The sequence below is a fragment of the Salvia splendens genome, chromosome 21, assembly GCF_004379255.2.
Source record: "Salvia splendens isolate huo1 chromosome 21, SspV2, whole genome shotgun sequence".
Lineage (NCBI taxonomy): Eukaryota > Viridiplantae > Streptophyta > Magnoliopsida > Lamiales > Lamiaceae > Salvia > Salvia splendens.
Window position 1 is genome coordinate 6,583,677 of NC_056052.1, and position 16,755 is coordinate 6,600,431.

A 16,755-nucleotide genomic window follows, 5' to 3' on the forward strand; every position below is an offset into this window, starting at 1 on the left:
CGAAACCCGACGGGCCGGCCCGATTGACATCCCTAATTGTGTTAACACTGTGTTGACATTTTCTGTTGCTACTATTTTGTCATCTGTTGATATTTTTTAATGGTCCAGATCATAGTTTGTAGTTTGTACAATATATGAGTTTGCATTATATCACTACCCTACAATATATATATATATATGGCTGATTAGGGGAGTGATCAATTGCTAACTCATCATTTAATTGCTAACTACAACTAATTTAAGATCATAGAATTTTAGAAATCTTGTGATCTACAATTTGTCATGTGTAATTTTGTTTTTTGTTTTTTAATATTAAAAAGATAATAGCAACTATCAAATTTAGGGTTTAAAAATACAATGTCAATACAGTGTATGAAATACATCAACACAAAGACATGACAATGCCAATACAATTTCATATTGACATTGTACAAGCATTGTATTGACATATTATGTGTCGTGTATTGATATAAAGCTGTTAACAAAATTTATAAAAATTTTTAAAAAAAAATCAAATTTTGACATCGGAACATATGCAAGTAAGATCTCGTTAGAATCTTTATGAAATTATCTTTAATTTGATATATGTTGGGCGAAAAAATAATTTAAATCGAGAAAGTTATATGTGTTTTATAGTTATGGGATATTTTACAAAAGTTAGTTACAACTAATTTGTTGTAAATTGACCTTAGTACCTTTATTGACGTTTTTTTATCGTATTGACATTCTGTGGCTGATAATCTAGGCCATTGATTTGAATATCTAATGACTATTATTTATTTGTAATTAATTTGTAATTAGCAATTAAGTATTGAGTTAGTAATATACTGATTATTTATCAATTTATACTAACCTGGTAGTATAACACTACTTGTAACATACATTATTGACTGTAATTTATGTGCCTTGAGCATTTATATTCGAAAATATTATAGAATTCTAGCATATATATATTCATATATTAGTACTATGATATTGTATAGCTTAGTGGCGCCATTTATGGAGTACGAGGTCTGATTAAAATATAGTACTCCCCCAGTTACATAATAGATGTCATACTTGGGAATTGACACGAGATCTTAGAAGGTGTTATTTTGTGTATTATATGGAGAGAGAAAATAGTATATATATATTTATATTAATGTGAGAAAGAGCTTTTTCTAAAAAAGGAAATGTGACATCTTTTATGGGACAAACTAAAAAGAAAAGTGTGACAGTACTACGGGACAGTGGGAGTAATTCAAAATAAAACATATATATACATAGTACAATACAGTTTTGTATAATTAATATATCTAGAGGGATAAAAAATCCAAAAAGTAAACATTCAAATGATTTAGCACCATATATATTTAGCACGAGGAATAGTGATGTGTCGGTATAATTATTCACCACGAGATTTATGTTCAAAAATATAAGATACAAAGGTTCATAACTTAAATCGGCGGCAGAATTGTCACCGCAATCAAATCGAAGGTGTATATACATATACCATTCGATCCATGAAAAATAGTCTCATTTTGTCATTTTAGGATTTCCACATAGAATAGTCATATTTATTAATATGGAATCATGTGTCTCATACTTTACATACTTTTTCTCTTATTTCTCATACTTTACCTACTTTTTCTCCTCTCACTCGTACTTTACCTATCTTTTTTTCTCCATCTCTCTTACTTTACCTATTTTCTCCTCTCTCTTACTTACCAAATTCTCATTAAAACTCATGCCGTCCACAAATAGGACTATTTTTTATGGATGGAGGGAGTATTGATACTCTGTCTCTAATAATTTGTCACCATTTGACCTGACACGAGTTTTAGAAAATGTAATACTTCCTCCGTCCCATAATAGAGTCACATTTTACTATTTCGGTCCGTCCCACAATAAGAGTCGCATTTCACTTTTTTACCATAAATGGTAAATAGGTCTACATTCCACTAATTCACTTCACTCACATTTTATTATAAAATCAATATAAAAAAGTAAGTTCTATATTTCACTAACTTTTTCAATCCACTATTCTTTACATTTCCTAAAACTCGTACTCACACCGAATGTGACTCCTATTGTGGGATGAATGGAGTAGAAAGTAGGTTGAAAATGTTAGTGGCACATGGGGCCTACTTTTACAGTAGTAGTATTAGTTTTATAACGTGAATTGGAATGAGTTAGTGGAACATGAGATTCACTATTAAAAATTGTAAAAATGAAATGTGATAAATTTTTAGGGACGGGAAAAAATAGAACTAATTGACAAATTTAACATCCTTCTCAAATGCATGTTAATATGTAGTAGTAGTAGTATCACTTAACTTTGATCATTCAATTTCGTGATTCGACGGCCATAATTAAATCCATATTTAAAATTTTTCTAAATAAATAAAGTAATTTTGACATTTTACTATAAGATATATCATATAATTATTCTCTTCCAAACCATTGTGAAAACTAATTTCTCTTCTACAATAATTAAAATTTTATATTCCACATTGAAAATATAAATAAAAGGTAATTTTATGAGAATTCTATTTATACCTAATTAATTGTATGATTTAGTATGTCAAAAGCTGAAAAAAATATATATGTCGCGTAGGAAAAATATTACTTTTTGTGACAATGTGATTTGATGATATTGTGATGCTAATAAATGATAATATGCTTCTGAAAAAAGGATAATGGCACTAATTAGTAGTTGGATTATCACGTGAGATCCTATTAACGAAGAGGCAGTCGTACAAGTAAAATTTGGCAGGACTGGCTAAGATAAGAACCCAAATATTTTGTCAACTGTTTTTTTTTTTTGGATGTGCAATAACATCAATTATATGTTGATTCAAAATTTGACACATTTTATCAATTACCATTTCCTATATGTCGCATCCCATGGCGGGGCCAAATTATCATTTCAATTATATCAACATCAATCCATCATCTATCAATAGTTAACGTGGCTGTCCCTTTAAAAATAGCTTAACGATTAAGTGGGTATTTTCTCAAGCTAATATTAACAAAACACTTTTCAAGCTAACATTAATTAAAATAATAATAATAATAATAAAGGAAATTGTCTTGTATAATGAATAATATTAGTAGTAGTATAAATATTTATTATCCTTAATTGATACATCCAAATAAATAACGATACCGATGATAATAACATATTTTGGTATAACAATTTATTTTATTATTAAAGCAAGATGTTAGTGGTGGTGTGATGCATCATCCAATGTATATTACCTAAATTCTCCACTCCTACGCGTCGCAACATGGAATACAAAAGTACATAAACAACTATATCTACTTTAAATAGCTCGAGTCTTTTTCAAACAATTAAATGAGCTTTTCTTTTTATAAATATTTCTTACATGAAAAAACTAAGTCGGTTTATAAAAAGAATCAAGAAATCACCATACGTTGCAACTAATCACACATATTAATCCCATTTTAATCAAACTATTAGCATATCATAATTTTAAGCTCCAATCTTAGCAAAATCTTTTATGAATAAGGTGGTCACCTAATTTGCTAGCTACCGACAAATTGATGTTTCATTTTTTAATGAAACGGTTATTAACCACCTAACTCCTAGGTGGCATATCAAAACCAAAAATGATTTTTTTGTATTATTTTAATTAATTATTCATATTTTATTATAAGTTATTTGAGTTGTAGTATTATTTCACATTTCTCGTTGCATTTCTCTATATGACAAAAATTGTGTAAAATTTAATTTATGTTATTTTACTCTCTCCCCCCTATAATATTATTATTTTGCCACTTATTTATTACACAATTTCCTCTCCAAATAGAAATACTACCTCCGTCCCACATTAGAAGTCACATTTGGTGGGGGTACGGATTTTAAAAAATGTAAAAATTAGTGGATTGGAAAAGTTAGATCATCCAACATGGTCTAGGACCTCCCATAGCTCTCACATAGCCTTCCCACTGCCACATCATCCAGCACTAAAATCATCCTGCCACATCATCTGGACATGCAACTGGACATCAAATAGCCCTCACATAGCCTATCCACATCACTAATAACAATTATATAAATTTAATTTACAATTGTAGCAACATACGGAATTTAATTTATGAGATAAATACAGGAAAATTGAATAATACTATTAAAATTTCAAAAAGTACAATAATTTAAAAAAAAATACATTTAAAAAATTACATAAATTTAAATAAAAACTAATGCCTTCCAATCCTCCGCGCCCACAACTCTTCAATTAAATCCGTTTGGAGTCGAATATGAGTCTCCGTCTGACGCATGTCGGCATGTGCTTGGAGGAGGGCTTCTTCATCGTGAGGTACCCCACCTCGTACATTGGCGGCGGCGACGCCGTGGCTTGGACCGGCTTCATCATCGTCATTGGCCCAATCAGTCAGTTGTACACCTTCATCTTCGACAATCATGTTGTGCATGATAATACATGCATACATTATATCAGCAATGCAGCCGACATGCCACAAACTCGTTGGTCCCTTAACTGCAGCCCATCGCGCCTGAAGCACACCAAATGCGCGCTCCACGTCCTTTCGCGCCGACTCCTGCCGCGTCGCAAAGTAGGCCTTCTTTGCATCTGATGCGCACCGGATCGTCTTCACAAAGACTGGCCACCTAGGGTATATCCCATCCGCCAAGTAGTAGCTCATATCATGCTGGTTGCCGTCGGCGACAAAACTGATGGCTGGACCGACGCCCTGGCACTGCTCGTTGAAAAGGGGCGACGAGTTGAGGACGTTTAGGTCGTTGTTCGAACCGGCTATCCCAAAATACGCATGCCAAATCCACAGCCGGTAATCAGCTACGGCCTTGAGGATCATCGTGGGATTCTTTCCCTTGTAGCCGGTCGTATAGAACCCCTTCCAGGCAGCGGGACAGTTCTTCCACTCCCAATGCATACAATCTATGCTGCCTAACATTCCCGAGAACCCATGCTGCTCCCCGTGCATCCGCAGCAGATCCTGGCAATCTTCGGGGGTAGGCTTTCGGAGATACTGATCACCGAATACTTCAATCACGCCCTGACAGAAATACTTCATACTAGGGGTGAGCAAATAAACCGGAAACCGAATATCCGAACCAAACCAAACCGAAATTTTAAAATTTGGTTCGGTTATTTTGGTTTTTCGGTTCGGTTCGGTTCGGTTTTGAAAATACAAAAATTTTGGTTTTTCGGTTTGGTTCGGGCGAAGAAAAAAACCGAAAAACCGAATAACCGAATTATATATATATATTCTATTAATTTAATATATTATATTATATATAATATATAGTATATTCTTTTAATAAATTCTACTATATTATATATAAATATTCTATTAGTATATATAAAATAAAATAAATTACACACACATATATATATATATTAATATTATATTTATTTTTTCGGGTTTTTCGGTTTTTTCGGTTTTGTTCGGGTTTTTCGGTTTTTCGGGTTCGGTTCGGTTTGGATTTTGAACTAAATTCGGTTTTTCGGTTTTGGTTCGGTTTTGACAAAAACCGAACTGAAACCGAATGCACACCCCTACTTCATACATTCGAGGGCAGTCGTCTCACCGATGTGGAGGTATTCGTCCCACATGTCTGCCGAAGTGCCGTAGGCCAACTGCCTGATTGCCGCAGTGTACTTTTGAATAGGGGTGTGGCCGGGTTTGCCAGTCACATCGTGCCTGAAGCGGAAATACAGATATCGCTGCTCCAAACCGTTAATAATACGCATAAACAAGTCCCGTCTCATCCTAAAACGACGCCTGAAATGGTTGGCGTTAAAACGCGGCTCCTCTGTGAAGTAATCTGTGAACAAGCGCTGATGTGCAACTACATGATCACGATCAACCACTTGTCGACGGCGGACAACTGGTCGTGGGCGAGATACCGGCGGCTGCATATAACTCTGCATCCATTGATCAACCTCACGACTCGTATAGGCATCTAGCTCTTCGTTCAGCATACGTTCGTACTCATCATCATCCCCATCACTACCACCACCACTACCACCGGCATTACTCATTTCTTAAATTGATCTTGTACAGAAAGAAAGATAGAGAGAGTACTCGTTAAAACAAGTGGTGCAAATGAAAAATGACGTCCAAAGCGAGTATATATAGTGTTTTCGAAAAAAAAATTAAAAATTAAATTCTGACGTCGGTCTGACTCCGATCCGGGGCCTACAATGGCGCCGTGAGTATCGGCGTTAGAACCGGCGTCACCACACGAATCGGCATGGGTACGCCGAAATTGACGCCGATTTCGCCGACGCCGGTCGCAATGGTTCGGCGTCAGAACCGGCGTCGGTGAAAAATCGGCATCGCGGTTTTGACGCTTCCATTGCTGATGCTCTTAGTAGAATATGAAGTCCACTTTTTTATATTGGTTTTGTAATAGGATGTGAGTGAAGTGAGTTAGTGGATGTGAGACATACTTATCATTTATAGTAAAAATGAAATGTGACTCTTATTGTGGGATGAACCAAAATGGCAAAATGTGACCGTTATTGTGGGACGGAAGAAGTAATATATTGCTCAAGTATTATAAAATGAATGGAGTGAATAATATAAAAGGATATCAGAGTCACATTTTAAAAGTTTGATGGGTACCATCGTGGAAAAGGAAAACTTCGGAGGCGGTAATGCAAATCATTAAATATTTTTGGATTGAAAAAAGATATTATTAAAATAATAAAAGAAAATACAAAAAAAAACGTGGAAGTGCTCTTTCATCTTCTCTCCATAAATACTCCAAAACATGATGCAGAACTACCAGAAAGTACCTAACTATTCAATCTATCTCCTCTCAAATCCACACTTCCTCCATCTTCAATCTCTGATTTCATCACCGCTGCAATTTCTCTCCGCATTTTCCTAATTCGCTGAAATTTGTAGCTAAACAGCTCTTCAGATTCCAACAATTTCATCACTTCCATCATCCATTGCTCTTGAGCAAATTCCTTTTTGTTCTCGCTTCTGCTGCTGAAGTCACCTGAGCTGTTGCAGGATTAATAATTATTCCGTCAATTCTCATTTTCGCCCCGATCGTCGCAAATTATGGAGTCGAGGAGTAATAGTAGAGGCCAACCCCAAAGAGGTGAGCTTTTACACTGTGCGTGCGTGTGTGTGTGTTTTGAGTTAGTTTTTGGCGCCAGTTTTGTTTTAGCTGAAACATTGCTGAATCAGTGATTTGTGCATGGAATTTTGATTTGGTATCTGTTTTTCCTTTGTCGATTTTTTAAAGCCTGTTATTCTGAGTTTTTTTTTTTCCTTTCTAGAATTTTTATGTATGATGTTCCTCTTAATTTTCTACTTTAACACTTTCTTTTATTGCTGATTTATTAATAAATTTAAGTATACTTTAAAATGTGAAGAAATCAGTGAATTACTATGTTTTTAAGGCTGATTATTGAGCAAAATTTGCATATTGCAGCTGTTTGCTATTCAAACTCTTGGAGGAAGACGATGGCATCGCCATCTGTTATTGTTATAGGTTCCGGTTTTGCCGGCATTGCAGCTGCACGAGCTCTCCATGATGCGGAATGTGAGGTATATCTTAGTATGCATGAGGAGGAAAGGATTTAAGTCTTGAAACAAGTGAATTTCTGTGTGCAGGTTGTCGTGCTTGAATCGCGTGATAGAATAGGTGGGAGAGTGCACACTGACTATTCTTTTGGTTTCCCACTTGACTTGGGTGCTTCATGGTAATTGTCTCACTCTTCAACACTACTTTTATTTGTAGCCTTCTTGGAATAACTCACTCAATAAGTGCCTTCAAGAAACGAGCCATTCTGTATATGTTTCGGAAATGCAAGCTTTGCTTATGATTGTAGAATGCCAAAGATGTCAAAAGCTTTGTCAGTTTTTATAATGGACCGTGTTTTAATTGTGTTGTTTGGTGCTTCAACAACTGAAAACGAGTTAACCCTTTTAGTTTGGTGTTGCTTCTCTCTCCCTGTATAAAATATATATTGATTGCTCTAGTAATCCTAATCGTGCTTGCTACCATCTTCCTTCATGTTTCAGGTTACATGGTGTTTGCAAGGAAAATCCGTTGGCCCCTGTTATAGGACGACTGGGTTTGCCACTTTATCGTACTAGTGGGGATAACTCTGTTTTGTATGATCATGATCTCGAGAGGTAAATTTGCAGCTTCAAAAGAATTTGTTTTCTTATTGTTTGTTTTTGCATGTGTTATATATATTGGCTTCAAAAGTATTGCTTTGATTCAGATAAATTAAAAAAAAAATCCACCTATTACTATCTAATATCTTCTCATTTTCAGTTATGCACTTTTTGATATGGATGGGGAGCAAATTTCCGCGGATCTTGTGTCGAAAGTTGGTGAAACATTTGAGAGCATCTTGAAAGAGGTGTGTCTTATTTCTTAGTACATGATAATTGCTAGAGATTTATTTGGACACCTCATTAGCCTATTATATTTCTAATTGTTTCTCAAATTAATTTTCTGTAGACGGAACTCATAAGACAGGAATTCAGTGAGGACATGTCCATAAAGCGCGCCATCTCAATTGCTTTCGACAGGAGACCAGATTTAAGGTTGTATAGATGCAGCAACATCCATCCTACACTTCATATAAAGATACTGTATTAACGCCCCTCTAACGAAGATGCAACTCCTCTGTATTTCAGGTTGGAGGGGCTTGGTAATAAAGTTTTGCAGTGGTACCTATGCAGAATGGAAGGCTGGTTTTCTGCAGATTCTGATACCATATCACTTAGAAGCTGGGATCAGGTTATTTCCTTTTACTGTGGCTTTTCTAGTGAAAAATCTGTTTATTAGTGACGAAGCTAGCTCTATCCTCGTATGATTTTCATGGTTGGTAATATTTGCATTTATAGGAAGTGTTACTCCCCGGTGGCCACGGGCTAATGGTGAGAGGATATCGTCCTGTTATCAATACTCTTGCCAAAGGTCTCGACATTCGCTTGGGCCACAGGTAACATGTTTCCTTAATGGACTAGACTAACCCTTCTTGTGAAGAATACTGATTTCAACCTTTCTTGATGTGAACCTTTTAGAGTGATCAAAGTCGTGAGGCGTTACAACGGAGTAAAGGTGACTGTAGAAGATGGGAGGACCTTTGTAGCAGATGCTGCCGTTGTCACTGTTCCTCTTGGTGTTCTGAAATCGAATTGCATCAGTTTTGAGCCGAGACTACCTGAATGGAAGGAAGCAGCCATCAACGACCTAGGAATCGGGATCGAGAACAAGATCATCTTGCACTTCGAAAAGGTGTTTTGGCCTAATGTAGAGTTCTTGGGCGTTGTTGCTGAGACCTCATACGAGTGCAGTTATTTTCTCAATCTGCACAAGGCCACGGGCCGTGCAGTGCTTGTTTACATGCCCGCAGGCCAGCTTGCCCGTGAGATTGAGAAAATGTCCGACGAGGAAGCTGCAAAGTTTGCCTTCGCACAACTCCAGAGGATCCTTCCAAATGCTGATGCGCCGGTTAGTCATATCTCGTGCACATGGTTCTTTGTTTTCTTTTCACCGTGTAATGCTCGTGTTTCGTATGTTTGGCTGTAGACGTCATAAATTCTTTACACGATGTTACTTGTGTGATCTCGCAGATACAGTACCTTGTTTCTCATTGGGGATCTGACAGGAACACGCTGGGATCCTACAGCTACGACAGAGTCGGGAAATCCCACGAGCTCTACGAGCGGCTGAGGATCCCTGTCGACAACCTATTCTTCGCTGGTGAAGCAACGAGTATAGACTATCCGGGGTCGGTCCATGGTGCATACGCCACCGGTCTGATGGCTGCAGAGGACTGCAGGATGCGTGTATTGGAGAGGTACGGCATGTTGGATCTTTTCCAGCCAGTGATGGGCGAAGACAGCCCGGTTTCTGTCCCGTTGCTCATCTCTCGTATGTAAGCAGTGAGGTGTAGTGGTAGATGCATGGTGGCTGTTGCTTTGTGAACAGTTGTGGAAATCAGAAGGTTCCCCAATTGAGTGATCGGAGCAGCAGTCCATGTGTGTGTAATAATGGTTAGAAAGTGTGTAGTATAATGTTGTAAAAGTGTATATGTCGAGTGGATTTGTGACAATTCTGCTATTATCTTTAACTGAAGTGGTTGTGTAGTTAATCCATCTTGCTAAATTCAAGAAAACACATCACTCATAAAAGAAACCACAATTACTAATCTGGAACTAAAACAGAATTTGATGACTCTGCGAAACAAGTTTCTAACAAGACACAGATTTATGGGATAAATATATACTATATCATCACAATAAATTCAGAGAGGTGTCAAATACATCAGACCAAGCTACATACAACAGAATATTACATATATTGCAGGCCTCGACAGAGTGAAAAAGTGACAAAATACATCTTGCAAACAATGGTCATACGAAACTTAACGTCTTACACATAATCCGAGGTCTACTTGAGCCACGCGCCATCATCAGTAGTCGAACAAGCCCACAGAGGGTATCCTGTTGAAGCTACCTCTCGATTCCTTGTGGCTTGTACGGTCATCACAGCTGCTGCCATTGTTGGGAACCACTTGCGATTGGGGCGGATTAGGAAGGTCAAGCCCCTCTTTCCCCATGTGCTGTACTTCGTTAGGAGATAGAATCTTGATGCACGACACACTATTTACAAACTCCCTGGATTTGACAAAGACACGAGAGACTCGATGAAGATGCTTCAAGTAATTATATGGAGCCTTGTAGTATCTTAATCAAGATGCAGTATTGTTTACAGTTGTGAAATATTCGAGAGAATTGAAACGAATTCAGAGTTAGAAAGAATCGAAAAGATAGAGGCAGAAACCATATATATATGCAACAGTTAATACTATAACAACTACCCCCTCCGTCCCATTACAAGGGCTCCAAACTTTTATGAAGGCCGTCCGTCCAATTATTACGGCTCATTCCAAAAAAAGAACCTTCTTTAAGAACAAAATGTGGCTCAAAATACAACTTTCATGATGTGTGCGCCTAAAAATAAGACGGAAAGATTAAAGGTGTTGTTTTTGTCAAAATAATATGATGCAGTAGTTAGAGGAAATAAATGCAAGACTGTAGTTAGCTGCTCTTACTGCCAAGGGTCATCGCCGAGGAGAAGAATGTCGTTCTCTCGGTCAACAAATACAAGCTGCCAGCCTGATCTCTGACGGTCATCCAATAAGCCTTCCAGCCCGAATAACTGAGCAAGCTCACTGCGGAGCTCATTGTAGCTGCTGAACTTGGAAATATCGAGCGACCGTCCAAAAGACCCTGTTTTATGAACCTGATAAAAATGTTTTAAATTTGTGTTAATCTGTGAAAAAGAGTAAGTATATATAGAAATATATGACTACCCACCTTCACAAAGGTTCCAGGGGGTGGGTTAGTTTGGTCTGCATTCTCCGAGGCCTGCAAGTAGCCAGACTCGTCTACGCAACTTGAAGAAGTCATCTCTGAGTTGCGAGGAAAGTCAGTGCCTGCAGCACTCACAAATGCAGGGGTAGCATAAGGCATTGAAAACGATCCGTTCTCATTGCCGGTGTTACTAAAGGAGGATGATAGCCCATTCAGCATCATAGCCGAAGATGAGTCTGTAGTAACTCCAAAAGGGCTTCTGTTATGAGAGTCGGAGGCACCTTGGAGACCCAAGAACTCTCTTTCAGGAAATGGGGGCAACAAAGCTGAGAGGTCGGGGAGCTTGGGACCAGGTGTCACTAACTCATCCGGATGAAGCATTCCAAACTGGGAGACCTTGGGAGGGAGTTGAGGGTCTAATGCTACACGCTTTGACGACGAGGAATGAGAGACTAAGGTGTTGTTGGGTCCATGCCAGTTCACCATGCCTTCGTTGGAGAACGAAGTTAAAAGACTCTGAGGCATTGAGGAAGCATTAGACGAAGAGACGTGGTTCCCGATGAGGTCGGAGAAGTTGTGCAGCTGGCTTGTCGAGGCCATTGCCTGCAGAGGCGAGAGCTGGTGTTGAGAGGCTTGCCCCATTCTTGGCCCGTTTTGGATGGTGGTTTTGTTTTGCTGATCTTGCAAGTGTTGATGCATTTGCTGCGACTGCTGAACTCGTTGCTCGTGTTGTTGCAGTTGCTGCTCCTGCTGGTCTTTGAACTGCTGGTGGAGCTCCAACTGCTGATGCAACATTTGAGCCTGAGACATGACGTTCTCTGGGAAGTTCTGAACGAAGGTTTGCTGAGGGTTCGACTGCTGCAGCATTTGATTTTGGATCGGTGAAGCAGAGACGTTTTGTTGGAGCTGCAGGAGCAACTGATTGGAAACTTTAGAGGGGTCTAATGAGAGTGCATCTTGGAAAGAATTACTCGCCATCGAATGGTACATATCAGGTTGTAAACCAAGCATGGAGTTATCGAGCCTCGGCTGCTGCATGAACGGGGACATGCCAAATCTCTGGAAATTGAGCGACTGCATCCCTCGATCTCCGATTCCACCACCACCACGAAGCCATGTCAGTGGAGAATTAAGGCTCATATCACCATCTCCAACACCTGAATAATCAAAGAAGTGAGTAAACAGCAGAGAAACATAAAAGGAAACTGCACTTTTCTTAGGTAACTGTTAAAGCTCTAAAATGAGACCTGGAAAGGAAGGCAGTGCAGACGGCCATGGACGCTTCAATCTGAGGGAGAATGGAGACGGATACATGGGAAAGGTCATGAGGGGTTCGATCTCCCACAATGATACTCGCGGTTGCCTTTCCCCTGCAGTTGATTCATCCCATCCAACCTAAATAAGAAATGCAGGATATGCTTAAATAGTAAGAGAAACGTATTCTTGTCAACATTCAGCATTGAGTAAAAGAGGGCCGAACAGGAATAAATGATAAAGCCATTTTTGGAAGTTTTAAGACTGTTTTCAACAGCTGTCAGTGTGCGTGAAACATAATCCCGAAGTTCATCAAAAGTAAAAGGAAATGTAGAACTACTTAATAGAAATTGTGCCATGATCACGCAATGCATAAAGAAAAATAACAGACTTTTGATCAAAATAGAGGGAAAACCTTCACTGAGCGCCAATGTGAGTTTGGCCAGCGAACGGGATCTATATCACTGACTCCAGTAATTGTGCCCATATACCTGAGTTCAAACATATATAAGTACCATACGAAGAAGAACGAAAATTCGATAGTTGGTGGGTGAATCATGCCTTCTTCATTTTTAAATGTACACAACAAACATTTCTCAACATTCTGATGAAATACAAAGCACAACAGGTGAGGGGCTCGTGAAAGGTAATAGCAGCTTAAGAGGAAGATAAACCAACTTCAAATCCTACGTCATTCAATCAAGAAAGTTTACCAATTTTGGCATATACGCTATGACTTCAAGAAAAGAGAATGATGTTAAAAGATGTTTTAAAAAGTGTCGGTCGTATGGTGGATGGTGGTACTCAGCCCAACTCCACAAAAGGAAAGATTAGAAATCAGCAAGCAAATTGGAGACCTACCTACGAACACTTGATTCTTCTGTTTCAAATAGCATCCGGAAACGCATCCCAACAGAAACACGTGTATGATACACTGCTTTGGCATACTTCACCAGTGATATGACAAACTCAGTCGGACTTGCCCTAAAATCAGAAAAGACATAAATGTGATGGCACACAGTTACTTAATTGAACCAAATAAAGCAGAATATGTACCTTGGGTTGTAAAAGATAGTGAAACGACTGTTTGTAGCTGCTGCATGAGCAGCTGCAGCTAGAAGACCGATGTGCATGCTATCACTGGACAGGACTGATGATGGCATAACAGTTTGAGGACGTTGAGCATGCCGAATTCCCAAAAGCAATTGATTATTCTCATTCCTAAAAAAGAGTGAAGTCCGACACGTGTAAGTTTATGGATAGGAATATCACTAATATCAGTTTTCAAAATTTGTTGCATACCATATGAAAATAACGGCGTCTCCAGCGACAAGCCTCTTTGCACTCACAAACACACTCCATCCAGTGGTAAGGAGATGTCGCTTAGGCTGACCTGTAAACAAGAATTCTCTTCAGAAAACTGCTAAAGCAGATGGTATCTTCAATAACTCACCGCGAAATATGTGCCTAAATTTCCATTCATTTCCGTGAAGATCCTTCGCGATCAATTCTTGGCAAGGAGGCGTTAGAGAAAAATCCTGAAGAAATAAAAAGCAAAAACTCGTTAACTAATCAACAACTGCATTAGCGCCCATAAAAGTAGGTAACTATTGGACCTACCAGGGGAGGAAAAACTTTCTCAGCTGCTCGCCGAGGGACAGAGAATCCCCCATGGGTACTGGTGTCACTAGCGGTCAAAGTTTTACAGAAATAATTGGTCGGCTGTTTGTTCGGGGTGCCCAGTTCTGCTGGTAACAAGCATAAGTCTTTTTGCTCTTGCTGATCAAAATGGCAAAAGTGAAAAATCAAATTAGCAATGAAGAATCGAAGACCACATAAAATTCATAGCTGTAACAAAGAAGTTAATGTGCAGTACAGTGGTGAGTGGTTGCAAAGTCATCTGAGCATATACTTCATCTGTTTCGATATCTGCCTGTGATTTCAACATATCCAAGCATCAACATCGCGTCATTAAATGGATACGACAAAAAGTTCAGAAGAAAAGGTGGCTTACATGCATGGTAACATTGTGAAGTTGGCATATTAGCTGTGGCTGCAAGCCCGGATAGCTAGGGATAGCTGAATCCACTTCCTTGTTCGTCGAGGCAGCAACCTATTTACAAATCACCACACATCTAAGGGGCCACCTAACAAACCCTAGAAACTTTGCTAATATCACAACATGCAATTAAGATATAGAGCTTTTTAAGAGAAGCAATTAAGATATAGAGTCGAATAGTCAAGAACATGCAAAACACTTTCATTGTAACGAAAATCTTGAAATACTCAAGATTTTTTTTCAAATTAGTCAGCATGATTAACTGGATAACGAAGCTGATTTTACGTAGTTTTCCCAATCAATCATGCTTCCAACATGAAATAAAGCAATGTGACTACTAAGATATGTTTAGCTGCAAACGACTCACTGATTCATATAAAACACGCACATATAAACATCACAAGAAAGCCAAGGCGACAACATTCACCTAAGATTTTAACAAACTTCCAATTATTTCCAAGAAAACAAAACATTTAAACTATTTTGTAAACTTAAACACACAAATTCTTCATCAAAGTTTACATCCAAGGAGATCTTGACATAAACAACGATACCTGCTCACTATGGCCTTGAGGAAAGTAGACGACCCGACTTCCAATTAGAGGAAGAGAGACCAGAGGGCCAGCACAGGCATGCCATAGCTCTGAATTCAAGCATTTCGTCTCTCCTGTCATCCAAAACCAGCAAGAAATGATTTTTATGCAGCAAAAAGTCAATTTTTCCACACCCATATCTTAAATTCTTAAAACAAAACCAGCATTTCCATATAAGCACCAAAATCAGAGCTAGACTTAAAAAAAAAAAGCACAAACACACAACTCACCTTCTTCAGTCTGAGCATTAAATCCAGTAGAAGTAGGTGAAGAAGATAACCTCATATTCCTTACAAATCGCAATCTTGCTCAAAACAAAAGGCACTAATTAATTTTTCTGAAATCAAAAGGGATTCATAAAAAAGCAACATTCTTGAAAGATATCTCTCCACCCCACCCCCCCACCCCACCCAAAAACCAACTAAAATAGCTGATTCTCCTCATCCAAACCACACATGCACCCCTCCTCCCCCCAGTTTATGCAGCGTGCTTCCCCAAGTTCAAGAAAAACTCAAAATAAGCAAAGTGGGGGCATGAAATTTCATAAATATCTGCTTAAAAACGAAAAGATAAAGCAGATCTTGAAGTTGAAACAAACAGCCCTAAAGAGGAACGCAAAAAAAGAACAAGAAGAGGACTGGTCCGAGGAATAAATGAACTAAAGTGAGCAAGTAAAAGCTAAACAAGAAGGAAATGATGAGTAGCTTTTGTGAACCATTGAGATCTCTGTCTCTCTCTCACCCGCTCCCTCTCTCTCTCTCTCTGAAGCTAAAATCAGCTACAGTCTACAGATCTTTCAGTATTTTTCTCTTTTTCCTTTTATTTTCTTTTCATTTCTTTTATTTTCTTTTCATTTATTACTCCCTATATTCTCAATCGTACACAAGCAAAAACTATGCCGGTAGCCATGGTAAATCCAGAAAAGTACATCAATTATTGCACCCATTTTTTTTTCTTTTTTTTAAAAATCTTTTCTTACAAAAGTACACAAAATAATTGAAAAAAAATCCAAGGGAGAAAATTATTGCAAAATATTAAATCTTGAGTGATGAAAGTTTAAGTTAACCAAAATTCGGTTCGGACCAAGGAGCAAATAATTGAAAATACAACCCAATGAGAAAATAATTGCAAAAAAATCCAATGTTTGGCGATAAAAGTTTCTTGAAATGGCAAAGATGTGATTTTTATTATAAGGTATTTTAGGGAAATGGAGTCTTGGATGCCAACTTTTTCATGAAAAGGAAACAATTTTAATGACAGATGATTGAATAAACTTTTGCAAGTTGCAACACTACAAAACTAATAAATTTTGTTAGGATAATAATGTAAAAGACAAGCCCTCAGCATCTAGTTAAATTTAATGTACATTAATAAATACACACACCGGTGGATTTAGAGGAGGCTAATCCCAGAGTCGAGCTATAAAATACAATAAGGCTATCCACTAAGCGGCGCGCCACCGTCCCGCGTTCTGTCTCTCCGCAACGGAACGCTCGCGCGACG

General features: G+C 38.2%; 2 protein-coding genes across 2 annotated transcripts; one reads left to right on the forward strand and one right to left on the reverse strand.

Annotated features, from left to right (window-relative positions):
• Window positions 1-6,765: 6,765 nt before the first annotated feature.
• On the forward strand, window positions 6,766-10,121 carry LOC121785220 (polyamine oxidase 2-like). Its single transcript, XM_042183604.1, has 10 exons — window positions 6,766-7,102; window positions 7,439-7,554; window positions 7,621-7,709; window positions 8,032-8,145; window positions 8,291-8,378; window positions 8,480-8,565; window positions 8,659-8,761; window positions 8,869-8,966; window positions 9,049-9,478; window positions 9,601-10,121. The coding sequence occupies exons 1-10, from the start codon at window positions 7,063-7,065 to the stop codon at window positions 9,907-9,909; spliced, it is 1,473 nt and encodes a 490-aa protein (XP_042039538.1). The 5' UTR covers window positions 6,766-7,062; the 3' UTR covers window positions 9,910-10,121.
• A 115-nt stretch (window positions 10,122-10,236) lies between these two features.
• Window positions 10,237-15,651, reverse strand: LOC121785219 (auxin response factor 17-like). The gene is made up of 14 exons (XM_042183602.1): window positions 15,483-15,651; window positions 15,214-15,326; window positions 14,615-14,713; window positions 14,477-14,533; window positions 14,221-14,379; window positions 14,054-14,138; window positions 13,903-13,993; window positions 13,657-13,821; window positions 13,462-13,584; window positions 13,016-13,091; window positions 12,594-12,741; window positions 11,350-12,503; window positions 11,085-11,275; window positions 10,237-10,647 (listed from the first exon to the last, which is right to left on the reverse strand). Exons 1-14 carry the CDS (start codon window positions 15,535-15,537, stop codon window positions 10,443-10,445), a joined length of 2,721 nt encoding a protein of 906 aa, XP_042039536.1. The 5' UTR covers window positions 15,538-15,651; the 3' UTR covers window positions 10,237-10,442.
• Window positions 15,652-16,755: the final 1,104 nt, after the last annotated feature.